Consider the following 26,898-nt stretch of genomic DNA (forward strand, 5'->3'; position numbering starts at 1 on the left):
CAGAGGGTTGTTGGCTATTAAGTTCTCTAGTTCAGTATTTCAGGTTTTTTCCCCAGAATGCCTTTGAGCATCCCAGACTGAAAATGAAAAATGGAGATTACTTTGCTTTGGAGAAGCTTCAGAAAAGGAACCTGCCCTGAAACTATTATAGGGGCATAAGTTACTTTTACAGTTTTTAAAATTACATGCCTACCGCCTTGCTCTCCCAAGATTACTTTTGTCTCATATTGCAATTTCACCTCTAATTTGGAACCTTCTTTTTCTTCTTAAGTCTATTTCTCCCTCCTCCCCTTCCCCTGAGAGAACTTTCTTGATGTTTTTATAGGTCTGTCATGATTTGTATCTGTTACAATTGGTTGAATAGCTTGCTTTATATTCATCCAATACCTACCAGGAGCAGAAGGTGATGAAACTGGATGCTACTACAATGTCCAAAAGATTAATTCGATGCAGTCTGATCCAATGTGAACCTCGCCACCTGCTCACCCACTTCACATTTAATTCAAACTAGACTTCCAAGGTTAAGCTGATTAAATATAGCCATTGCCATAATAAGCCAGTTAATTTTATGCACATGCTCTGTGTGTGTGATAAAATGAATCCCATATTATCAGGGCATTGGTACATTTCTCAACTGTTTACTTAGTGATTGCTCTTAAACTCTCAGCTGCCTAAGTTCAAGTGACAGGAAACATCTCTAATACTTTGAGATGGGGTTTATATTCAAAAATATTAATAGTTTATTTATAGGATGACCAGATTTTCCTGTTTAAAAACTGGATGTTTGTCCATGGTAGGAGGGGACTATGTGGTATAGTTAGAAGGCGGTTAGGGAGTTTTGCATAGGAGAAGGGAAGGCAACAAGGGTAGCCATTTTCCCTCTTCTTCTTCGGGTAGTATCCCTATGGGTGCTCCACTGTAGATATGTCTCTGTGTCCCTGCTCTGCTGATCGGAGAATTTTGGTAGCAGTGTCTGTTTGGTCTGCGCATGCATTGCCCTCCCCTGTGCTCTGCCATGAGGCTAACCAATGCTGCACAGTCGAACACTCCTCAGTTCCTTCTCAATTGCCCCTGGCTAGAGTTGGAGCTTTAGCTGTCGATTAGCGCAGATCATTAACTTCTTCAGAATTGTTAATTTTAGCTACCTTTTTGGAGCTCTCCTTTCTTTACTTTACTCCTTTATCTTTATTACCAAAAGAATCCCCCTTTATTTTAGACTTTGTTTTTGTTTGGCACACACACACAAACACACCCGATCTGGAGACACCCTCCCCAAGATGGTGTATGCCTGGTTCACCAGGTTCCTAGGAGTGTCTCAGAAGCAAGGAATCTATTTCGGTGACTGATGGATACTCTTGGTGCGTCCGCTGTCTAGGAGAGAACCACATTCTACAGAAGTGTGGTTTGTGCCAACAACTGAAGCCCAGATCCAGAAAGGATAGAGAACTGAGACTCAAGCTTCTCCTAAGGGAGGCAGCCTTTGAATCACCCTCTGAGCCACTCCAAGACCCCAGATGGTGGGAAGCCTTACCACAACCCTCTACTCTAAGGGAGGTGAGCCCAAGAAGATGCCCATGAGCCATTCACATAAGGCCTCTAAGAAAAGGTCCATGAGTCCCCCAGCAAGCCCTGACTGAGCTGAAAATGATCTCTGGCTCACTCGGTCTCATCGGTACCAACAGCACTGAAGTCGTCTAAGTCTAGTACCTAGGCTTGCGTGGTACCACCCCACCTAAGCATGTTGGCCTGCCAAAGTACCCAGTGGGCATGGACAAGGAATCATCAATAGTGACTGGATTTGAGAAATTCAGAGAATCCACCCTGGGGAAGTTTCCTTTGGTACAGACATTGGTGTCGGTACTGTCTTTGGCTTGCCAGGTACTGGGGGACCGCACTATCAGGTCCAAATCACCGACTCCTTTGATGTAGACATCTGTGCACTGACAGCCACCACCAGTGCTGACACCTTTGACACCGCCGGACTTCCAGTACGTGACAAACCTTTGGTGTCTGATGCACCGGATTCACATTTACTCAGTACCAGGGCCCCGGTATCGAGTCCACTCGGAACTCCAGACTTGCTGGCAACATCATGCTGTACATCCACTTTTTCATCCATTGAGTCAGATAGTGAGCAAGAAGACATGGTTTCTTGCCTCTTCTCTCACCCAATTCCAGTATGGACCTCAGTTGTACTATCCCACCACCCAGCCTCCTTGGTATGGGTAGCCATGGTACCAAGCACCAGGCCCCTTCCTACCCTCTCAGTGAAGGAGACCATTGGCAGGCACCATGCCTCCCGTGGCTCTAGTGTGGCTTATAAAGAGCCAAAGAGACATTCTACTTTGGCTGCTGCATCAAGGGCATGCAAACCCCCTGAACAATTGAGAGGAACAAGAGGCTGAAGTCAAAGAGCCTGACTAATTTCTCATCGTCCTCACCAGATGAGATGGTGATGCCCCCTCTACCATCGTTGGTAGATGACTTTAAGATGTTTCAGGAGCTGGCCCAGTGAGTGGCAGAGGCACTGCAGATAGCACTACAGGAGGTAACTAGTCACACTACAAACTAGTGCACATTTTACATTCTTCTACCTTGTCCAAAGTAGCTCTCCCTATTAACAAGGCCCTCTTGGACCCTGCCAAACTCATATGGCAGAACCCTGCATTAGTCCTGCCAATATGCAATTAGGCCAACAAAAAGTATTACATCCAAGCAAAAGACGGAATTTCTCTTCTCCCACCCACCTCTCAATTTGATCATCATGGACGTGGAGGCTGCCAGCACATTTCAAATCCACTCACTACAACCAGGACTGGAAGTATCTATATCTTTTGGGGAGAAAAACATATTCATCAGCCACTCTTCAGTTCCATATTGCAAACTATCAAGCCTTAACAGCAAAATACAATTTCTTAAACTACTCAAAACTCAATTCCTTTATTGAGCAGCTCCCAGAGTTGCACAAAGAGCAATGTAAAGCCATGGTTAATTAAATCTAACTGGCGGCAAAGACATCACTTTAGTCTACACTTGACGCAGTTGACATGGTGGCATGCTCCATCTCGACTGCCGTCATGATGAGACAAGCCTCTTGGCTGCACTTATGTGGGTTCCCCAAAGAGGTGCAAACAACTGGGGAGGACCTTCTCTTTGAAGGTACAAAACTGTTACCTCCCAAGATGGACACTTCTCTTCACACTTTAAAAGACTCCTTGATGGCTCAGAATCTGGGCAGAAGAGAAATATAATCCTCAGCCTTCATTCAGACCTTGTTCACCATAATATTCATCTCAGAGATCATATGAACCCCAGAGAAAGAAGTCCCCAAATGGAAACTGTTGGGCTCTAACCTAGTTCTTCACAGCCATCCATTTAAAAATGACAGTTTTGTCAGGTTGGCTGAGGTCCCCACAGACCACTCTCCTCAATAACATCCAATGCTGGAAAACCTCTCTCATCCCTATGGATGCCGTCTCACCCCGTTCTGCAGCACCTGGGACCAGATAACCTCTGACAAATGGAGGTTGGAGATTATTCACGTCCCTCCCCCACCCATTCACCCTTCCCCATCCCTCTTCAGGGACCCTTCTCATAAGAGCCTGCTACAAGAGATAGACCGTCTCTTCAGCATAGGAGTCATAGAGTTGGTGCTCATACATTTAAGAAGCAAAGGTTTTACTACTTCCTGATACTCAAGAAAAAGGGAGATTGGAGATCCATATTAGACTTCAGAGCACTCAACAAATTTGTCAAGGCTCAGAAGTTCAGGATGGTCATATTGGCGACAATTATTCCAGCGTTAGAAAAGAGAGACTGGTTCTTGGCACTTGACCTATAAGATGCTTACTTCCACATGTCAGACATACTGAGTCACAGATGATACCTCAGATTCATACTATGCCAAGACCACTACCAGTACAGAGTACTCCCTTTTGGCCTCTCGTTGGCCCCCACAGTATTCTCAAAGGTCCTCTCATGGTGGTGGCTCACTTACGCTCCCAGGACATTATGATTTACCCTTACCTGGACAATTGCCTCCCCTGGGTGCGTTCTTTTGCCGAAGCCCAGTGAGTTACTCAGACTACCCTGGATCTTTTCAAGAACCTGGGTCTGCAAATCAATGCACAAAAATCTACATTAAAACTGGTACAAAGACTAGAATTCATAGGAGTAGACCTCAACTCTGTCCGAGCAAGAGCGCTCCTCCTACACACAGATTCCTCCGTTTCTTCACGCTTAGAGTTCAATCCAGCCCCCAAATATCAGCCAGACATTGCCTTCAACTTCATGGCCATGGGCACATTGGTGATACCTCATGCCAGATTCTGCATGAGATGCCTGCAATCATGGTTCAGTTCGGTTTACAGAATGAACAAGAACAACCTAGACAAACTGCTATTGATGCCCACTAAAATCAAACAATCCCTGAATTGGTGGAAAGACCCAGCAAACTCTTGTATGGGAATCCAGTTTGCTCAAACTTCCCCCATCACTAATTCTCACCACCACAGCATCCCTCATAGGATGGGTTGCACATCTCAATGATCAAATGGTCTCCATCCAAGACATGCCTTCACATCAATTTACTCAAACTCAGAGCAGTCAGGAATGCCTGTGCTCACTTCTTGCCAATGATCAGAGGTACACACACAAAGGTCATGACAGACAATATAGCCTATATGTATTACATAAACCATCAAGGAGGTGCCAGTTCACCCTCCTTTTGTATGGAAGCACTAAAGCTATAGAGTTGGTGCATTTCCCATAATGTTACAATATCAGTGGCTTACTTACCAGGAGTACATAACATGATAGTGAACTGTTTCAGACACAAATTCCTACATGACCATGAGTGGGAGATGGACTCCCACTTCAAAACATATTCCAGTGATGGGAGCCACCGATAATAGACTTGTTCACTTCTTACTGGAACAAGAAATGCCCACTGTACTGCTCCAGAGTGGGTATTGGCCAGCATTCCATGAGGGACTCTCTCCGCTTCTCACGGGACAAGGGCCTCCTTTATGCCTTTCACTCATTCCCTCTATTGCTGAAAGTCTTGTTGAAAGTAAAAAAGAGAAAAAGCAAACATCCTACTGATCTCTCCCACCTGGTCCAGACAGACATGGTACCCTTACCTGTCACAAATAGCTCTGTATCCACCAATGACTCTTCTGATCATTCCTTACCTCCTCTTGCAGAACAAGAGATGCACTCTCCATCCCAACCTGTGGATAATATAGCCTCAGAGTCTTCAGGTTCTAGCTCATAGAGACATCATGCTCTGAAGAGGTACAGGAAGTGTTATTACACAGTAGGAAAATGACTACATGTCGTACTTATCTACAGAATTGGACTAGGTTCCAGATCTGATGCCAGTCCAAAAGATATGGCCACACCGGATATGGCTACCCTACCCATAGTCCTAGACGATACGTTGGATCTCAAGAAATTGGGACTTTAGAAGGGTACTCAATTTTTTCCCCACCTGATTACAAAGAGGTTTCTCAAAGGCGTAGTTGGACCTCTTTCCCCAACCCAAGCTTCCTACCCCACAATGGGACCTCAATCCAGTGTTACAATGACTGATTAGACTCCCCTTTGAACCCATGGCCACTTGTTCTTTAACTCGCCTTTCCGTGAAGATATCATTCCTGATTGCCATCACCTCGGCAAGAAGGGTAGGGGAGATAGTGGCCCTGATGGCACATCCCCCATTCACAGCGTTCTTCCCCGACAAAGTCACGCTTAGACCACATCCAAAGTTCACCCCCAAGGATTTCATGTGAACCAACACATTTACCTGCCAACCTTTTATCCTAAGCCTAAGCAGGATAATAGCCATCCTCCATATGCTAGATGTAAGGAGAACATTGGTCTTTTCTTTGCACTGGACAAGATTTTTTAGAAAATCTCTGAGACTCTTCCTCTCCATTTCAGACGGGTCCAAAAGCACAGTGATTTCAGCTCAAAGACTCTCTAAATGGCTCTTGAACTGTATTAAACTCTGTTACCAGGTTCCAACTTAGTACCTCCATCTACAGTCTGCACACACTTTACGAGACTGGTTTCCTCATCCATCGCCTTCTCCAAGGGTATCCCTATATCAGAAATCTGCAGAGCAGCTACCTGGGTATCGGCACATACCTTTCCAGAACACTATGCAATCCTGGGGGACTCTGCTGCAGATGCCAAATTTGGCACCACAGTACCATCATCCATAACAGACTTGACTCTGAAGCCCCAGCCTTCAGTGAGGGGCCAAACAGACACTGCTACCAAAATTTTCCAATCAGCAGCGCAAGGATGCAGACACACCTACAGTGGAACACCAATAGGGGGACACATCTCGAAGAACCATCATTACTGCAGAAGGTGAGTAACTTCTTCTTGTGCTTTGTCTTTTTTTCCATTTCTTCATCTTTATCATGCCTTCTTTCGTCCTCTCTCCTTCCATCATTTCCCTTTTCCTCTTGCCTTCCTAATTCAAACCCTCATATCTCCCACTTCCTCTGTTTGGCACATTTAGTAATTCTCAGGCCTTTCTCTCAACCCACACATAATCTTTGTTTCCAAGCCCTCCGCCCCACACCATCTCATTCTCACCTGTAGTTCCGTGAAGGTGAGCAGAAAAGTGGATGCCTGTCTCTCATCTAGGTCAGTAGCAGCATTGTACAGCTGTGCTGGCTGTAGGCTTGCCTTTCAATGCCCAGGGTCTTAGACTGCACATGACTGTGACTCTTATAGAAGGCTGATTTGAAGTGGGTGCGCACAGACAGGTTTCATGGGTGGGAGAGCAACTCCAGTGTTGTATGACCAATCTCTGCAATGGTTCCTAAAATGCATATGTTTGCCCATCTTGCCATTAGTTTAATCAATTCAGCTTCTTAGTGGCTCCTTCAGGTGACAGATTTTCTGGGGTTTACACAACTCTGCATTCTATGAAGCTGATGGGGACATACTGTGTGCGACCATTGTTAGTTTTCTGGCAGGGGAGGAGAGGACAGGAATTGTTTTTTAAAAAAATACAGGGGATATATAACTGGTGGTAACTTGCAGGCCTGGCAAAAAATGCTTAGGCTGGCCATAGTTATAAAGAACAGCCAGCTTACAGCTCTAGGAGCTCTGTTTTTGCCTCTACCATAGAGACTTGGCTGGTCAGGCATGATGATTGTGTTGTAAACTATTATATTGCTTGTCCAGTTTGGTTACATAAGTAGTCCCTGTGAGGATTATGCCTTGGCTGCCTGCACAAGTCATGAACTGTGAAAATGAAACTAAACTTTCTTTTGTCCCCATCTCCTCTCCATCTGAGCTTATCCCTGACCACCATATTGGGACTGCCAGCTGTTTTGACTTTGGGAGAAAATGAGTTGTACAGCTGAAATTGAGCCCACTTCAAGGTGCCTACATGAGACACCACTCATTTAATTATTGTACAAGACTGTCACCTGCTAGTAAAATATTAATTTGGAAATGTGACCTGTGCAGCTAGGCATGATTCATTAACTGCTTGGTTTTATGGGACTTGTACTAACCATCCTCCAAAAAAATCACATTTGGGAGTGTTAGAGCATGGGGATTTTCCTCCTTACAAAGAAAAATGACCCAATCATTGGTACAAAAGGGGATGTACCCTGAGCCTCATTGCCTCCCCCACCTATCATGACTTTGTGATAATTATTATCCAGAGGAGACATAATGTCTAAGGGAAAATATTATTTGCTATTTTATTCACTTGCCATCTGTAGACTTACATGCCAGGAAGAAAAACAGTAACTATAGTTCAAAAACATGACTTGTGATCTAAACAGGGCTGTAAATTATGAAACAGTACTCTGCTTGATTTCTCTGCCCAGGAAAATAAGTAAGAAAGATTACTCTGTACACAACTTTTCCAGACTGAAACTGAGAGAAATAAAGGCAGAAAGGGACCATCATTATAATTTCGATAATGTTTTTCCTGTGAAAAAACATTTATTGCCATCAATGCTCACTTCACCCAGAATTCATGTCTCATCTTCTGCTGCTGCTATCTGACATTTATATGTAATAGCATCCTTGGTATGAGAGAGTGTGTGTCACGAGAGAAAAATGACTACATGCTTGTAACACTATTCTCTTCTGGAGGGTCTAAAATGGAGCAGCACAGATGTATGAATCTATGATTTATTTTCAGGTTTCAAGGTTTCTAAAGATGAAATGTAGTCTTGATGCTTTGAAACAATGTGTTTTCTTTCTGCCTTTCAACTATTATCTTTAATCTTATTTTGTGTGATTTTTTTCTCATTATTTGCTTTTGTATTTGTTTTCCTTTATGTACTTAACCTGTAATTAATATTTTAAGCTAGGCTGGTAATGCGTTGGCAATGGCAACTGGTTTGCTGGTTAGGTGACTTGAAACCTGTGAAGTGGACAGAAATAGAGGGCAATTTAGCTATGGATTTGGTCACAGAAAGTTGAGAACATTGCCCTCACCAGCTGGTGACAGCAGCTACTGCCAAGTGAAAAATGGAACAGGATTGTAATTGGGAGCTGCTCACATACAGCCTTTGCCAATGTTAAGATGGTAAATGAAGCCTACAAAAAGAGAGGAAAGATGAGGAAAGTTAAGGAAAAAAGAATGTAGAAAACATTGTTGATACCAATGGGTTCAATTCTTTATTGATAAGATGTCAGATAACTTGGTTCAATCAGATTATATAAATCAGCACAATAGAAAAGGAGTTGATAATTTACCCAGTCTTCATTATTCCAAATTTATTACAATTACTATCTGTTTTTTATACCTCAGCTGTTTACAACAGATAGAAAATTCTACTTGATTAATTAAAGACCTTAAACACCTGTTCTTATCTAATTTCCAATTATTTTGCACATCACAAAGGCATCTTATACCTGTTATCCCTAAAACATATAACTAGCACTGCTCATATTTATCAAATCTTGTTTTTCCCAGTTTCTACATGTACAAGGAACAGAGATTGCGCACGGTTTACTACAAATATATTTCCACTATATGCTTGGCATGATTTGCAAAGCATACTTGGGAGTATGGCATGTAGTATAGTATAAGTATAGTATAACTTTTAGAAGTATAGCAGAATCCCATTTATCTGATCTAACTGGGACTGGGACCAGGACCAGGACCAGATCGGATAATAAAAATCCAGATAAACTGGAGAACGGAAAAGTGCAATGTTGCAGCGCCATCTAGTGACCACAGGAGAATTTGCCCCCTTATGGACCAGTGTGCCGCTGGTTGTGGTTAACATGGAGGATCAGATAAATGGAGTTCTACCTTATATGATATTGGCTAACCATGTGAATAAATTTTCAAGGTACTGAAATTAATTCATCACCACCACTAAAGGGAGAACCGCCTGAGGTTTTGTGGTTTTGTTTCTTCCATTACTGCCTTGATGTCATCTGGTGAGTTGTTTTTGAGTTGGATTATAAATAGGGCTGTCAAGCGATTAAAACAATCATGATTAATGGCACAATTAAAAAAAATTAATCACGATTAATCGCACTGTTAAACAATAATAGGATACCACTTATTTAAACAGTTTTGGATGTTTTCTACATTTTCAACTATATTTATTTCACTTACAACACAGAATACAAAGTGTATAGTGCTCACTTTATATTTATTTTTATTGCAAATATTTGCACTGTAAAAACCAAAAGAAATAGTATTTTTCAATTCACCTAACACAAGTACAGTAGTGCAATCTCTTTATCATGAAAGTTGAACTTACAAATGTATAATTATGTACACAAAAAAACTATTCAAAAATAAAACAATGTAAAACTTTAGAGCCTACAAGTCCACTAAGTCCTACTTCTTGTTCATCCAATCGCTCAGACAAACAAGTTTGTTTAAATTTGCAGGAGATAATGCTGCCCGCTTCTTGTTTACAATATTACCTGAAAGTGAGAACAGGCATTCACATGGCACTGTTGTAGACAGTGTCGCAAGATATTTATGTGCCAGATGCACTAAAGATTCATATGGCCCTTCATGCTTCAATCACCATTCCAGAGGACATGTGTCCTTGCTGATAACGGGTTCTGCTCAATAACCATCCAAAGCAATGTGCACCGATGCATGTTCATTTTCATCATCTGAGTCAGATGCCACCAGCAGAAGGTTGATTTTCTTTTTTAGTGGTTCACGTTCTGTAGTTTCTGCATCGGAGTGTTGCTCTTTTATGACTTCTGAAAGCATGCTCTACACCTTGTCCCTCTCAGATTTTGGAAGGCATTTCAGATTCTTAAACTGTGGGTTAAGTGATGCAGCTATCTTTAGAAATCTCACATTGGTACCTTATTTGTGTTTTGTCAAATCTGATGTGAAAGTGTTTTAAAAACAAACAACATGTGCTGGCTCATCATCTGATGATGATATAACATGAAATATATGGCAGAATGTGGGTAAAACAGCATAGGAGACAAACAATTCTCCCACAAGGAGTTCAGCCAGAAATTTAATTAATGCATTATTTTTTTAACGAGCATCATCAACATGGAATCATGTCCTTTGGAATGGTGGCCGAAGCATGAAGGGGCATATGAATGTTTAGCATATCTGGCACATAAATACCTTGCAATGCTGGCTACAAAAGTGCCATGCGAACGCCTGTTCTCACTTTCAGGTAACATTGCAAATAAGAAGCAGACAGCATTATCTCCCATAAATGTCAACAAACTTGTTTGTCTTAGCGATTGGCTGAACAAGAAGTAGGGCTGAGTGGACTTGTAGGCTCTAAAGTTTTACATTGTTTTGTTTTTGAATGCAATTATTGTAACAAAAAAAATCTGCATTTGTAGGTTGCACTTTCACCATAAAGAGATTGCACTACACTACTTGTTTGAGGTGAATTGAAAAAATACTATTTCTTTTGTTTGCCATTTTACAGTGCAAATATTTGTAATAAAAAATAACCATATAAAGTGAGTACTGTCTAGTTTGTATATTGTTGTAATTTAAATCAATATATTTGAAAATATAGAAAAACATCCAAAAATATTTAATAAATTTGAATTGATATTCTATTATTTAACAGTGTGATTAAAACTGTGATTAATCACGATTAATTTTTTGAGTTAATCACGTGAGTTAACTGCGATTAATCGACAGCCCTACTTATAATCATAGAGTCAAATTCTGCTCTTACCCAGTGTAGATCTGTAATAACTCCGTTGACCTTTGGACTTATGCCATTGTAAGAGAATATGGTTTATAGTAAATAACAAAAGCCACTCTTAGAATATGTCTTTATAGTAAAGTTAACCTGGGTGATCAGTACCTGGGTTAGCCTTGCTCAGGTCTGACCAGCCACATTGCAAAGCCATCTGAGTTAATGAGTCCACACTGGTATAGTACTTACTGTGTCAGGCATTAGGACTTCTGGAGTCATATGGTTCTCTAGTGCTGCAGGAGGCTGAACTGCTGTATGATTCTTTCCTAGTGAATTGTGGAAGAACTTGTCTGTCCTGGGCACATGGGAGGAATTGTGGGGAGGCATTGGTAGACTATCAGCACTCCAGTGGTTTAGCTTGTATCTTCATTGCAAAGTGGGTGAATTATCATCCCAAGTGTAAGCAGCACATGAGCTTTAGCCTAGCCCTAGGAAAGGCTAGCTAGCTTGAGTATAAATGTGCACCACAATCAGGCCAGAGGGTTTGTGTATAGATGGCAACCCCTGAGTAAGACCCAAGCTAACTTTGCATTGAAGATAAGCCCTTAAATAAACCAAACCAAGAAGAGTTGAGAAAATCAGGCCTATGAATCATTATAGATATGCTAAGTAGTACTGTTATCTACTAGCACTTCAGTTTTCACAGCCTATTTCGCAGTGGGGAGATGTCTACAGTATTCCACAACAAAATACTATGATATTTGGCCTTAACTGGTTTTTTTTCCCCCACAGTCTCAGCAGAGATTAAAAAACTGAGCATGCATATGGCCAGATTGACATACTGTGTTGAATAGTACTTTACTCTATGAACAGATCCATTGAAATCAATGGAGCTACTCATGAAGTAAGGTGAAAGAGAGAGTTTCATAATCTGACTCATAATGATTCTACTGTGCTTTTCAATGCAGAATCAGGGCACATGGTAGGGCAGTGAACAACCTTGCTCTGTCATCTTCTAGGTTCCTACAGGTTATGTTATGTCTGGCTGGGCAGTGTGAGGAATTTGTACTGTATTCTGTGAGTAAATAATGGCCACTCTGTCAACTTTTACCAGCACTAAATTCACTTCTAAAAATTTAATAACTTAGACACTTTACATTTTCCTCTACAATACTAAAAATGGTTACCATGTTGTCCATTATAATTACTTATTGAACTCACTGACCTGTAGTTATGGAGCTGGACACCTAAATTTTCCTGTCTGTACAGTCCCCATCCTCCATTCTGAGGGTACGGACTTGCGCTTCTTCATGAAAACTGTTCCGTATGTCATCTCAATGTTTCAGGGAAGCAATCCTTCAGGTTAAGCATTCACAAAATGTGGGTGGAGATTCCTTGGAGGTTGCAAGGATTGTACTGGGTGGCTGTACCATCACAGATGCCTGTATAATCCCAGGATGAACTCATTGCAGCCACCAGAGGGTATAAGCTTGCTTGCTGATTCACTGTGCTATGAGAAGATTGGCCAACCCCTTTACTTTATACCCATTCTTAGTGTAAAATCTTTATAAACAAAAACGTTCTTTGTAACCCTGAAGATATATGCAGTAGTCTTCAATGTGAGAACAAAATTATGCTGTTCTACCTCTTGTTTACCCCTTCTTGTATTGTCATCTCTTCCAGTTTTTCTCAATTTACCTTTGGCATTGATGATGCAAGTAGATGAGCTACAGTTAAGCTCACATGGACTCCATTGAATTCTATGGTCACAAGGGTAGCAAATCCAGGATCTTGGATTGCAAGTTCTTTAGGAGAAGGAATACATCTTTTATTGGTTTTGTAAAATACCTCACACGTCTGCAGAACTATATAGGTAGTAAATAGTAATAAAGTTGATGAGTTAGGATTAAGTTTCACTGGAATGCATTGTTTCCAGAATTAGTAACACAAAACAAAATAATAAAGATAAAACAAGACTCTTCAGCAAGCTAGATCTATATCTAGCTCACAACACAGTTGTTAGACAGCCTAGCTACTCTGCCAGTCAAAAGAAAACCTGAGTTTCATAGGTCACTTTTATATTCAAAATAATCTTTGAAGCTTGAGCCGTTCCTTGAGGCAGGGACGGTCTGTTACGATGGGTCTGTGCAGTGCCTCGCATAGTGGGGTCCCTATCCTGAGTGGCGCCACTGGGCACTACAGTAATACAAATAATAATGCATTAATTGTTGTTGTTAAACAGTTTTTCAAAATAGATTCCCCGAGAGTTAATTCAGACTTCCTTGGCCCTGTGCTGAAACTGCCCCCCCCCCCCCCAGCCACTCACAAAAGCTGACATTGCCTCAGATTTTCTCCCCTATCTGCTTTCCCTTCAGGACTGTGACTTGCATCTTTTGCCTTCTCCCTCCCTTCCTCTTCCCACCCCCATCACTCCCCACCAAAGCCTTTCCTTCTTTCCTCACTTCTTTCAACTTTTTAAAAACGTTTTCCCAACTTTTTTCTTTGTTTGTTTTTAATTTTTAAAATCTTTTTAAAAGATCAACCTTTAAAAATACTTTCATTTCCTCAGATAGCACTGCAGGCTCCACAGACTGTTTCCGCTTGCTGGCGGTGGTAGGATGGACAGTCTGTGTTCTAGTCACTCAGATTCAGGAGACGAGAGGAAGTTACATGGCTTGTCTTCATAACGCTTTCCACTCAAGCGTTCAGCACAAGCACAGAACCCCAGCTGGAACACCCCAAAATTATCCAGTTCACTAGGGTGTAGCAGCTGTCCTGCCAGAACCATCAATGGGCTTCACCACACCTCATTCCTTCCCCACTCATTCTTCACCCCTGCTACCAGAACAGGAACTCTCAGGAAAAGTGCTGCCCTTTGTCAGCTGAATGTGGTAGAGATGAGAAGTGTGGGAATTGCATAATACCCAGATTGAGCACTACCTTGCTCAGGAAGATAAATCAGTTATCTGCTTTACAGTGCTTAACTCTGTCTCTTGCCTTAAACATCAGTCTAGAAGATTGTCTGTGTGTGTTGTACGTTTTGTTTAACATGTACCCAAGGGGCTTGAAGTCGCAGATATCTATTCTGGCCACTCCTTTTCCACTAATGCAGGCTAACATTCGTGCCAGTAATAATCTTCCTCATTTCTTAACACTTATTTTGACTAAATAGCCATATCCTCATTTCTTGTCATTTATATATAAAAATGTGTAAGGAGTAGTTATAATTATTGATATGTCAAAGAACGGAGGAATGGCTGGGTATGGAGTAGCATTGTAATTTTCAGGAAAGGCAAAAGTGCCAGCTGGTGATCACAGTTGCTAAATGAATTATATGGTCCAAACATTTGATGCAAACTCATTTGTGGAGCTGGAGAACCTTTACGTGGGACAACAAAACAGTTTTTTTTTTCATATTTGAATGACATGGCAATTAAAATAATTACAATAAAGTGAAGTGCTTGTAAATATTTTGTAACTTAAATCTTTAAAAACACCCACACTTCTTGTTCTCTTTTAAAGACATGAGTTAGTGTCTACATTTTGCACCTTATTATGCTAGACAAACACTTTTAAAGAAGGGCATGCTCAGGAAAATGCCCCGATAGAAAATATGCAAAGACAAGCAATTTTGTTGTCCTGCTCAATATTTCTGATTGCCTTTTGCAAGCTGGAATTGTCCCTCTGCTATCTGTCCCTTTTACCCACCAGAATTTTGGCATGATGAGTTTTGCAGCATGCACATAAGCTGTGCTTAAGGCCATGTTAACAGTCCTGATAATATATCTTCTAGGTTTCCTCTACGCTCAGAACAGTACCAAACGCAGCATTAAAGAGCGGCTTATGAAGCTCTTGCCCTGCTCGGCTGCCAAAACGACATCTCCCGATATTCAAAGCAAGTTTTATTTTTCTCTTGATTTTTGTTTTTAGGTTTGCATGTGTCACAAGCTATACTTTTTAAAATGATGTTGTTAACTGCTCATTTGGGAGACAAGATATCTGCTAATGACTCACACGATCTCCTGATGTTTAAGAGGTAATTCTGGAGGGGTATGTCGACTCCCAGCATTTTTCTTTGCTCACATTGACGTCAAGGTGTCATTGCCGTGGGTAGCTGCGGTGTATTTTTCCTATGAAAGCTAATTAAGAATTAGAGAGACAAGGTGGGTGAGGTAATAACTTTTTATTGGACCAACTTCTGTTGGTGAAAGAGACAAGCTTTCATGCTTACAAGTTTGAAATCATCCTCCTTTCACCCGTAGAAGTTGGTCCAATAGACGATATTACCTCACTCTTTCTAATATCCTGGGACTAACACAGCTGCACCAACCCTATAAACAATGAAGAATTAGTTCACTGGATAAATGAAATGCTTGGTCTGTGTGTGGGACAAAGGTGTTATGGTTTTTAAACTGCCATTTATGGCCATCCCATAGAACAATACCAGTATAACTGGTTCTGGGGAAAAGGAATTGTAACTACTTACCAGTGAAGTGCTTTGGAGGTAACACTTTACAGTGCGTGTGTGAGAGAAAGAGAAAAAGAAGTACTGTGACTCTATCTGTGAAAGACTAAATTGCTCAGAATCACCTCATCCTGGTATAGTATATGGGCTAAATTGAATAGAGGTAAATCCACTTTAACAACAATTGGATCTTCCTCTATAAATTGGTCAACATAATAACGGGTTTAAGAGTAACTTTTTGGCCCCAGTTGTGAGTGGTCCAGAAGTGTAGACCTGGGGGTCCCCTTAGCCACACCCAGAATTTGAGACTTGCAGAGCACCTACACTGTCCCTGGTGTAACTGTAAGCAGCCTCAGGGGCTATTCCAATTTATAATAGATTTCCACAGCCACCAATGGGCTACTCTGGCAGCCCAAAATGGCTGGAGCACAGGGCAGTCTCTCTGTGCTTCCTCCCACACACAGAGCTTTCCCCTACACTGGGGAAGGCCATTATGCTAGTCCTGTGTCACTTAGGAGAACCCTTTGTGATGGGTGGAATTCCCAGCTGGAGGGTGCTGGGATGCTTTCTTGCCCCTTTATGCCATAGGAATAATACAAAGTTTCTGGAATGCAGCACAGAATCACAGGCTGTGTGACTATTGTATGGGACTTGGGTAAGAAATCTAAGGGTCAGCACGGAGAGGAAAGGTTAAGACCAACAATTGCAGAGGGGGTGATACTCAATTGGAGTTTAAATAGTATAATTGGAGAGGATAGAAAGTTTATAAACAAACTGGAGGAAACAGACAAGAGACAACAGGAAAGAGAGAAATAAAATCAAGTGAAAATAAGCAAAGGTTAAAAACCATAAGGAAGAAAGAAAGAAAAAAGTGAAAACAGAATAGGGATGAAAAATAACAAAAAATAAATAAAAAGAGGCAGTCAAAACAACCAAAAAGAGAGGATAAAATAGTTGGAGGTTTAATACAAAGAGAAGGAAAAATAGGTGGAGGTTAAGAACAATTAAAAGTGGAAATTGTTCAGAAGAATCCCATGCACCACTACAGGCTGGGGACCAACTGGCTAAGCAGCAGTTCTGCAGAAAAGGACCTGGGGATTACAGTGGATGAGAAGCTGGATAGGAGTCAGCCCTGTGCCCTGGTTGCCAAGAAGGCCAATGGCATATTGGGCTGTATTAGTAGGACCGTTGCCAGCAGATCGAGGGAAGTGATTATTCTCCTCTATTCGGCGCTGGAGTATTGTGTCCAGTTTTGGTTCCCCCACTACAGAAGGGATGTGGACAAATTGGAGAGAGTCCAGGGGAGGGCAACGAAAATGATTAGGGAGCTGGGACACATGACTTACTAGGAGAGGCTGAGGGAACTGGGGTTATTTAGTCTGCAGAAGAAAAGAGTGAGGGGGGATTTGATAGCAGCTTTCAACTAACTTAAGGGAGGGTTCCACAGGGGATGGAGCAAAGCTGTTCTCAGTGATGGCAGATGGCAGAACAAGGAGCAATGGTCTCAAGTTGCAGTGGGGGAGGTCTAGGGTGGATATTAGGAAACATTGTTTCGCCAGGAGGGTGGTAAAGCACTGGAATGGGTTACTTAGGGAGGTGGTAGAATCTCCATCCTTAGAGGTTTTTAAGGCCCGGCTTGACAAAGCCCTGGCTGGGATGATTTAGTTGGTGTTGGTCCTGCTTTGAGCCGGGGATTGGACTAGATGACCTCCTCAAGTCTCTTCCAACCCTAATATTCTATGATTCTATGAAATTAGGTTTGGAGTTGAATACAGTGTGTTAGAAAACCTCTTACATTGTATTCATTCATAAGTTGTCTCACTACTGACTGATCCTGAAGAGTATTACTCACTTGAGGAGTCCCATTTAAGTCCAGAGGAGATGATGTGGTCCAATGGATAGGGCCTAATCTGAATATCAGGAGACTTGGGTTTTATTCTTTGCTCAAAAACAATGAGGAGTCTGGTGGCACCTTAAAGACTAACAGATTTATTTGGGCATAAGCTTTTGTGGGTAAAAACCAGATGCATGGAGTGAAAATTACAGATAGAGGCATATAAGTATATGTATATGTGTGTGTGTGTGTGTATATATATATATATATGAAGAGAAGGGAGTTACCTTACAAGTGGAGAACCAGTGATGACAAGGCCAATTCAGTCAAGGTAGATGTGGTTCACTCCCAATAATTGAGGAGGAGGTGTCAATACCGAGAGGGAAAATTGCTTTTGTAGTGAGCCAGCCACTCCTAGTCCCTATTCAAGCTCAAATTAATGGTGTTAAGTTTGCAAATGAATTGTAGCTCTGCAGTTTCTCTTTGAAGTCTGTTTTTGAAGTATTTTTTGTTGAAGGGTGACTACTTTTAAATGTGTTATTGAATGTCCAGGGAGATTGAAGTTTTCTCCTACTGGCTTTTGTATATATGTTTTATATGGTAACATACAAAAGCCAGTAGGAGACTGTGATACTTTCCCATCTTTACAAAATGCTTTGTGATCTAAAACTGAAAATAACTGAACATTAGTATTAATCATGACTATAGGTTTGCAATTTAAGCTGTTAAGAGAGCAACCTTTCTGTATACCTGTGAAGAGCCTAGCATGCTTCTTGCTAGGCTAGGCTTCTGTTTTTCAGGGTTTATTAATTTCATTTTTCAGGGGTTATTTTTAGCAATTTTTGAGGTTTTTTTGTAAATGTCAAAAAATCAGGGAGTTTGGGGGCTTTCTGTGTATATACTGTAATGAGTAATCTCTTTGTAATGTTCCCTAGTGTGGTTTAGCATGTACTATTTCAAAAAGCAGTATGTTAAAGTGCACTAAAGAACCTTTAGTGTCTAGCAGGGTCTACATAGACCAATTAATGAGTAATATGTTAGTGTGCTTTAGAATCACACTCCCCTAGTTCACAATACTGCTCCATGGAGACCAACCCTTAGGTACAAGTAATGATTTCCAGTGTTTTTCTGGTGTTTATTGGATAAATATCGATTTTGGTGGGCGTTTTTGTATCAGGGTGTCTTTCAATATTTATCAGTTAAAACGTAAAATTATAAACCCTATATACAAGTAATAGTAATCTGCCCTCCCACCAATAAAATGGATTGTTGCACAAACAATAAAAAAAGTATTTACAAAGAATTTTTTAGCATGATACTTGCACTTGCTTGCTAATAAGTGGTGTTGTACACCAAGTAAGGTAAGTTGAAGTAAAACTTACATAACTTAAAACTTACTTACTCACATCCGATGAAGTGAGCTGTAGCTCACAAAAGCTTATGCTCAAATAAATTGGTTAGTCTCTAAGGTGCCACAAGTACTCCTTTTCTTTTTGAGAATACAGACTAACACGGCTGCTACTCTGATAAAAGTTAACTGTATTTGGGAACAGAATATTAAAAAGGGAACTTGGAGTCAGTATCTTTCTTTGTGCTTTAGTCAGTAATACAGCACTAATTTTAAGTTTCAAGGCAATTGAAGACACTCATCATCACTATTTATTATCACCTTTTGACATAACTGCTATTGGGTTTGGCCAGACAGCATTTCAGAGTACTAGAAAGAAAGTGAGCATTACCAAAACATAATTTGTTGTGTATATTGTGAACTCTTAAGTGACTGTAAGGGATATAATTTCAAAACAAATACTTGATGACCATAAAAACAGGCATGCACACAATTATGTACATTAAATCTTAATTTCTTTGCTCAACTCAGATAATATTGCATGGAAAATGGATAGGTACTTGCATGCATAAAGGCCCCAATTCAGCATTCTATCCATGTTCAGCAAAACATTTAAATATGTGCTTTATTTTAGCTATGTGCTTAATTCTCATTACCTTCAATGCAACCTAAACCCAGGTTTAAAGTTAAGTACACATCCTTGCCAACTCTCTGAATTTTTACGCTAGTGACATGCTTTTGGATGGAGCTGGAGCCATTCTAGCAATGACCCAAGAAGATCCAGCCCTCTGATGGACTTGTTGGCCTCTTAGGGCAGAGTAAGAAGTCGGAGATGCTGTAGACAGAGCTTTCTCCCTCCCTATAGCAACCCAAAGCATTCTCACATGAGCAGAGAGGGAGCAAAATAAGCCCAGCCAGCTCAGGGTGGCTCTCCTTCCTTCCTTCCCTCCTCCTTTGACCAACCAGTGCTTCTACTCTGACCCTCTCCCTCCCCTTCCCTGCAGCACCCTGTCTGGGAAGGGGTAGAGTAGAGCAGTGGTTCTCAAAGCCGGTCCGCTGCTTGTCCAGGGAAAGCCCCTGGTGGGCCGGACTGGTTTGTTTACCTGCCGCGTCCACAGGTTTGGCCGATTGCGGCTCCCACTGGCTACAGTTCGCCGCTTCAGGCCAACGGGGGCTGCGGGAAGCGGCGTGGGCCAAGGGACGTGCTGGCCACTCTTCCTGCAGCCCCCATTGGCTTGGAGCGGCGAAATGCAGCTGGTGGGAGCCGCATTCCACTGAACCTGCGGACATGGCCCTGACCCGCCAGGGGCTTTCCCTGAACAAGCGGTGGATCGGCTTTGAGAACCACAGGAGCAGAATGAAAAGCTGGGGGAGCTGCCAACAGCCTAGAAGAAGGAGAAGAGATCCCACTGCACCATTCTCCCAGGCATCAGAGAGGAGCAGAAGTGAGACTGGGGAAGTTGAACTGATGCTGGGAGTAGAACTAATATGGGTGGGCTGAAGTAATGGGGTGAAGGCTGGATAGGAGATGGGTAAATGTGGGAGTGATTGCTTCTGCAGCAGGGGCCAAAATCATCTGACCCAGTACATTTGGGAGAGAGAGCCATGTGAATTGTCACACATTGGGAATAGGTAGGGGAGTTCAAAATCAAGACAGATTTCCTCCCCCCCCCAAAAAAAAAACAAACAAAACAAAACTACAAGATAGTCTTCCTTTTAAAAAATCTTATGAATTTTTGGGGTCTTAAGGTTGGCAGTACTTAAGTGCTTTGCTGAATGACTTAAGTACGTGCTTAAATGCATTGCTGAATTGGGACCAAATTGAGGGATGATGTAGAGAGAATAGATAGTTTTTGTGCATGCTGTCTGGAGAGACTCACAAGCAAGAATACCAACCTCAGGACAGTCTGTCAAGAAGCAGGCCACAAACCCCAAACTAGTTGTGAGTTTTCTACTTAGATTTGATCAACCAAGTAACAAGTGTAAACTCCTCAGGCAATATACATGGAGTCACAGACAGTCCCCAGGGGCATTTCAGTCTATCTTGCCACTCAGGCAAGATTGACTTTGTGATAGAACATAAGAACGGCCATACTGGTCAGACTAAAGGTCCATCTAGCCCAGTATCCTGTCTTCCGACAGTGGCCAATGCCAGATGCCCCAGAGGGAATTAACAAAACAGGTAATCATCAAGTGATCCATCCCCTGTCATCCATTCCCAGCTTCTGTCAAACAGAGGTCAGGGCCACCATCCCTGGCTAATAACCATTGATGGACCTATCCTCCATGAATGTATCTAGTTCTTTTTTTAACCCTGTTATAGTCTTGGCCTTCACAACGTCCTCTGGCAAGGAGTTCCACAGGTTGACTATGCGTTGTGTGAAAAAACCCTTCCTTTTGTTTGTTTTAAACCTGCTGCCTATTAATTTCATTTGGTGACCCTTTGTTCTTGTATTATGAGGAGTAAATAACACTTCCTTATTTACTTTCTCCACACAACTCATGATTTTATTGACCTCTATCATATCCCCCCCTTAGTCGTCTCTTTTCCAAACTGAAAAGTCCCAGTCTTATTAATCTCTCCTCATATGACAGCCATTCCATACTCCTAATCATTTTTGTTGTCCTTTTCTGAACCTTTTCCAAGTCCAATATATCTTTTTTGAGATGGGGCGACCATATCTGCATGCAGTATTCAAAATGTGGGCATACCATGGGTTTATATAGAGGCAATATGATATTTTCTGTCTTATTATCTATCCCTTTTGTAATGATTCCCAACATTCTATTTGCTTTTTTGACTGCCGCTGCACATTGAGTGGATGTTTTTTACAGAGAACTATCCACAATGACTCCAAGATCTCTTTCTTGAGTGGTAACAGCTAATTTAGACCCCATCATTTTACATGTATAGTTGGGATTATGCTTTCCAATGTGCATTACTTTGCATTTATCAACATTAAACTTCATCTGCCATTTTGTTGCCCAGTCACCCAGTTTTGAGAGATCCTTTTGTAGCTCTTTGCAGTCTGCCTGGGACTTAACTATCTTGAGTAGTTTTATATCATCTGCAAATATTGTAACCTCACTGTTTACCCCTTTTTCCAGATTATTTATGAATATGCTGAATAGGACTGGGCCCAGTACAGACCGCTGTGGGACACCACTCTGGGACACCACTGTTTACCTCTATCCTTTCTGAAAACTGACCATTTATTCCTACCCTTTGTTTCCTATCTTTTAACCAGTTACCAATCCATGAGAGAACCTTCCCTCTTATCCCATGACTGCTTACTTTGCTTAAGAGCCTTTGGTGAGGGACCTTGTCAAAGGCTTTCTGAAAATCTAAATACACTATATCCACTGCATCTCCCTTGTCCACATGCTTGTTGACCCCCCCTGAAGAATTCTAGTAGATTGCTGAGGCATGATTTCCCTTTACAAAAACCATGTTGACTATTCCCCAACAAATTATGTTCATCTATGTTCATCTGACAATTTTGTTCTTTACTATAGTTTCAAGCAATTTGCCCAGTACTGAAGTCAGGTTTACCGGCCTGTAATTGCCAGGGTCACCTCTGGAGCCCTTTTTAAAAATTGGTGTCACATTAGCTGTCCTCCAGTCACTTGGTGCGGAAGCTGATTTAGATGGTCACTTTACACCAAAGATCACAAAATACTCTGACAGGTTTCAGAGTAACAGCCATGTTAGTCTGTATTCGCAAAAAGAAAAGGAGTACTTGTGGCACCTTAGAGACTAACCAATTTATTTGAGCATGAGCTTTCGTGAGCTACAGCTCACTTCATCGGATGCATACTGTGGAAACTGCAGAAGACATTATATACACAGAGACCATGAAACAATACCTCCTCCCACCCCACTCTCCTGCTGGTAATAGCTTATCTAAAGTGATCACTCTCCTTACGATGTGTATGATAATCAAGTTGGGCCATTTCCAGCACAAATCCAGGTTTTCTCACCGCCCCCTCCCCACACTCTCTCTCTCTCTCCTGCTGGTAATAGCTTATCCAAAGTGACCACTCTCCCTATTACCAGCAGGAGAGTGAGTCTGTGTGTGTGGTTTTTGGAGGGGTGTGTGTGAGAAAACCTGGATTTGTGCTGGAAATGGCCCACCTTGATTTTCATACACATTGTAAGGAGAGTGGTCACTTTGGATAAGCTATTACCAGCAGGAGAGTGAGTTTGTGTGTGTGGTTTTTGGAAAAGGGGGCGGGGTGTGTGAGAACCTGGATTTGTGCTGGAAATGGCCCACCTTGATTATCATACACATTGTAAAGAGAGTGATCACTTTGGATGGGCTATTACCAGCAGGAGAATGAGTTTGTGTGTGGGGGGGGAGGCGGAGGGTGAGAAAACCTGGATTTGTGCTGGAAATGGCCCAACTTGATTATCATACACATTGTAAGGAGAGTGATCACTTTAGATAAGCTATTACCAGCAGGAGAGTGGGGTGGGAAGAGGTATTGTTTCATGGTCTCTGTGTATATAATGTCTTCTGCAGTTTCCACAGTATGCGTCCGATGAAGTGAGCTGTAGCTCACGAAAGCTTATGCTCAGATAAATTGGTTAGTCTCTAAGGTGCCACAAGTACTCCTTTTCAAAATACTCTGAGTCCCAAGGGACCAGTCACTTACCTGAGGTCAATTCGCACCTTTGATGACACGCCAAAGATAGTGCTTGTAGCCAATCCTGTAACAAACTAACTAAAGGTTTATTAACAGGGGAAAATAAATTAGTTATTTACAAGGTTAAAGCAGGTCACACACACACACAGACACACACACACACAAATGAGTTAGTCTTAAATTCTAAATGATGATTGAACTTCTATAATAAGCAAACTTTATATGTCTTGGGCTAACCCAAGCTAAATAGCTGGGGAATCCTTGTTTATGCTTATGAATTCAAGCCGTATAGGAATAATAAGCTGTCTTCAAATGACATTTTTATTTCCTTCCCACAGTATTCAAGCTGTGATGGCACCTTCTTCAGGGCTGTGGAGGAAGCAATCAATGAAGTCTTTTGTCCACAATGGCTTCTCTAATGTCTGTAGACCTCAGAGATAATACCTCTTGTGGTGAACTGGTATTTCACACTTGGTAATTCTTCTCCTGTGACTGTGGGGTACTTATAGTTTTAACAACCATTTTTATAGTTACAGAGCAAACATTAAGTATTCCCCTATTCCATGGGATACAGATATTAGATCTTTCAGAGTAGCAGCCGTGTTAGTCTGTATCCGCAAAAAGACAAGGAGTACTTGTGGCACCTTAGAGACTAACAAATTTATTTGAGCATAAGCTTTCGTGAGCTACAGCTCACTTCATCGGATGCATTCAGTGGAAAATACAGTGGGGAGATTTATTTACACAGAGAACATGAAACAATGGGTGTTACCGTACACACTGTAAGGAGAGTGATCAGGTAAGGTAGCTATTATCAGCAGGAGAGCGGGGGGAGGGGTTGAGGGGGGAACCATTTGTTGTGATAATCAAGGTGGGCCATTTCCAGCACTCTGAGGAACAGTGGGGGGGAGGAATAAATGTGGGGAAATAGTTTTACTTTGTGTAATGACACATCCACTCCCAGTCTTTATTGAAGCCTAAATTAATTGTACCCAGTTTGCAAATTAATTTCAATTCAGCAGTCTCTCATTCCATAAAGTTTAAACATTAAATACTGTGGTAAACCCAGGACAAACAGCTACAAAAAAAGAGAGGGGTAGTAATTAATCCCAGGGGATTAAAAGGCCTCTCCCTGTCCATGGAGGAGATTAACAGGGGGAAATAAGGTTCAGCTGCAAAAGGGGTTGCTAGGGAGCTAATTAGGTTCAGCTGGCTCCAACTGCTGGAGACCTTTTTAAACCCTCCCCAGGATGGAATGGGAGAGAAGCTGCCAGTAGGCTAAGGATAGGAAGACACTGAATCCTTCCAGGAGGGGAGGCTGCACTCCCTTGCCGGAAGGGAAGGAAAACAAACACAAGCGACTGATCAGGGAAAGGAATAACTGGATCCTGTGCTACCTGTAAGGATTTTGCCTTGCCTAAGTCGGTGTCTCAAAGGCTAAAAAGGACTGAGTCTGCTGAGGAGGACAAGGTACTTTGCCACAATACATACATGATATCTATTTTAATTATACTAACATACAGGTGAGACAGATTGGTTTCCAGCTATGTATCTGTCAATATTCAGGGAGGCCCAGGGACTTGGCATGAGCTGGCACCTGGTCTGCTAGCATCACACCTGTGCTTGAATGCTTGACTGAATTGGGACCAAAAATGTACCAAAAATCAATAGTTTTTGTGCATGCAGTTACTTGATAGCAATATACACATTTGGATTTATGTACCCAAATGTGTGCATATGTAATTTGGGAGGCACAACTTATTGCCCAGCTTTTGGAAATATTTCTCTAAATGCCACTGTTTAAAGACTAAGTTTGTGTTTTATATTACTGTTAACCTTTTCCCTCATTTGGTGAACTGAAAAATTTTCAAAACATAGTTCATCTGGCAGATAGTTTCTGAAACCAGTGTAAAAAACCACTTTAAAAATAGAAGAGCATTACAACTGTAAGAATACTTCGCATAAAACTTTAAGTGGTAAATGTGCGCCAGTTTCTCTCTCTTAGGTCATTTAATATGTATCCTGACATTTCCTGTACAAAAACCAATTAAATACTTTAAGACGTTATGCTCTAGAATCTAGAGAATTGATATGGGCAGTTTTAACTTTTATTAATGCCACTAAAATTGTGAGCCCTTTGTATATAAATACATGTACTTTCACACCTTTTCACTGCATATTTAAGAATGTAGGTTTTCTGCCTCCGGCCAGGTCTACACTCTAAACTTACATCGGTAGCACTACGTTGCTTGGGATGCAAAAAATCCACACCGCTGAGCGACACCGTTATATCAACCTCACGCCCAGTGTAGATAGCACGGTGTCAACAGGAGGGCTAAGTAGCGTCTTCACGGAAGCGCTAAAGCAGCACAGGTGCACCAGTGTTGCTGCACGACTGCAGTGTTTTAAGTGTTTAAGTGCCCTCAGACTCCAATTTGTGTGATTCTGTAGCCAACATATGCCCCCCCCCCAAAAAATACTGAATACTAAATGTAACACCAGATAAGTAATATTTCTGAAATACAACGCTTCCAATCAGTGTAATTTGTTCTTTATAAAGAAGTCTCACTGTGGTCTTGTTTACTGAGAAGTTATTAGTATAAAAGAATACAGAAATACAATGTGACAAGTGTATTCGACTAAATTTCTTATTAATATAGAGCCCATCACCACACTATTGTCAAAATTATATTTTGATAAATCATTAAAATGCAATATACAGTTTTAGTGTTAAAGAAGAACCCAGACAGTGTTCAGTATTTCAGTGTCTGTGTTTGCCTCTTGCCTTACCATTTACTGTATGGATTAATTTATCTTGTATTAAAGCTAGTAAAGTCTCTTTAGGCTGTCAAATTGTTCACAAATAGCTGCTTAGAGTGTGCATTTCTGGCAAAAGTCTGTAACTGCCTAAGGTATGGCCCATTTAAATGTGTAAATCAGGACATAAAGTACTGGTAACTTTTCAACAGTTGCTTGTTCTCAGGTTGCTTCCTTAGTCAGTTAATCTAAACACTAAATTTGACATGCAATTAGTGGAAGATTTCAGTAGTGTGAATGAAGGTGACCTTTAAGGCCTGGGCCTCTTCTTCCACTGCAATAATTAGTAAATATACCATTCATATACAGTATAGGTAAATTTTTACATATAAGGGAAAGATTTGTTTTTATGCGAAATTATAATATTCACTATTAAATCCTTGTAGTTGGGGAGGCACAAAAGTAGCCTTTATGTTCTCCATTCCTTGGCCAGCTATATGCCAGCCCCATCTTTTGGGGTTCATTTTTCAAGCTTTTCTGTGCCACCATGAGGACTAGAAACTTTGTTTGAAAAAGGAAGCTGAAGTTCTCATTCAATCCCATGATTCCAAGAACTGGGGCTTTAAGAAAATGACCACATATCATCAGACTTACGATAAAATTATGAGTTAGTTACACTGATGATAGGCTGCAAAGTGGA

The 26,898-nt window shown here is 41.4% G+C and overlaps 1 protein-coding gene across 6 annotated transcripts in view; it reads left to right on the forward strand.

Moving 5' to 3' along the window:
* The window catches only part of KCNIP4 (potassium voltage-gated channel interacting protein 4), a gene marked incomplete at its 5' end in the record, with an annotated part of 476,849 nt that overhangs the window by 335,392 nt on the left and 114,559 nt on the right, over positions 1-26,898 (forward strand). The window contains one exon of one of the 6 annotated variants that reach the window (XM_084627273.1): positions 14,941-15,046. The exons of 4 other annotated variants lie outside the window; for them this stretch is intronic. In XM_084627273.1, coding sequence (XP_084483399.1) covers positions 14,941-15,046 — 106 coding nt within the window. Of the gene's footprint in view, positions 1-14,940; positions 15,047-24,821; positions 24,912-26,898 lie in introns of those variants that run through there. One more of the 6 variants, XM_084627277.1, reaches the window with a different exon arrangement.

The sequence above is a fragment of the Lepidochelys olivacea genome (genome assembly GCF_965140295.1).
Source record: "Lepidochelys olivacea isolate rLepOli2 genome assembly, chromosome: 4".
Classification (NCBI taxonomy): domain Eukaryota; kingdom Metazoa; phylum Chordata; order Testudines; family Cheloniidae; genus Lepidochelys; species Lepidochelys olivacea.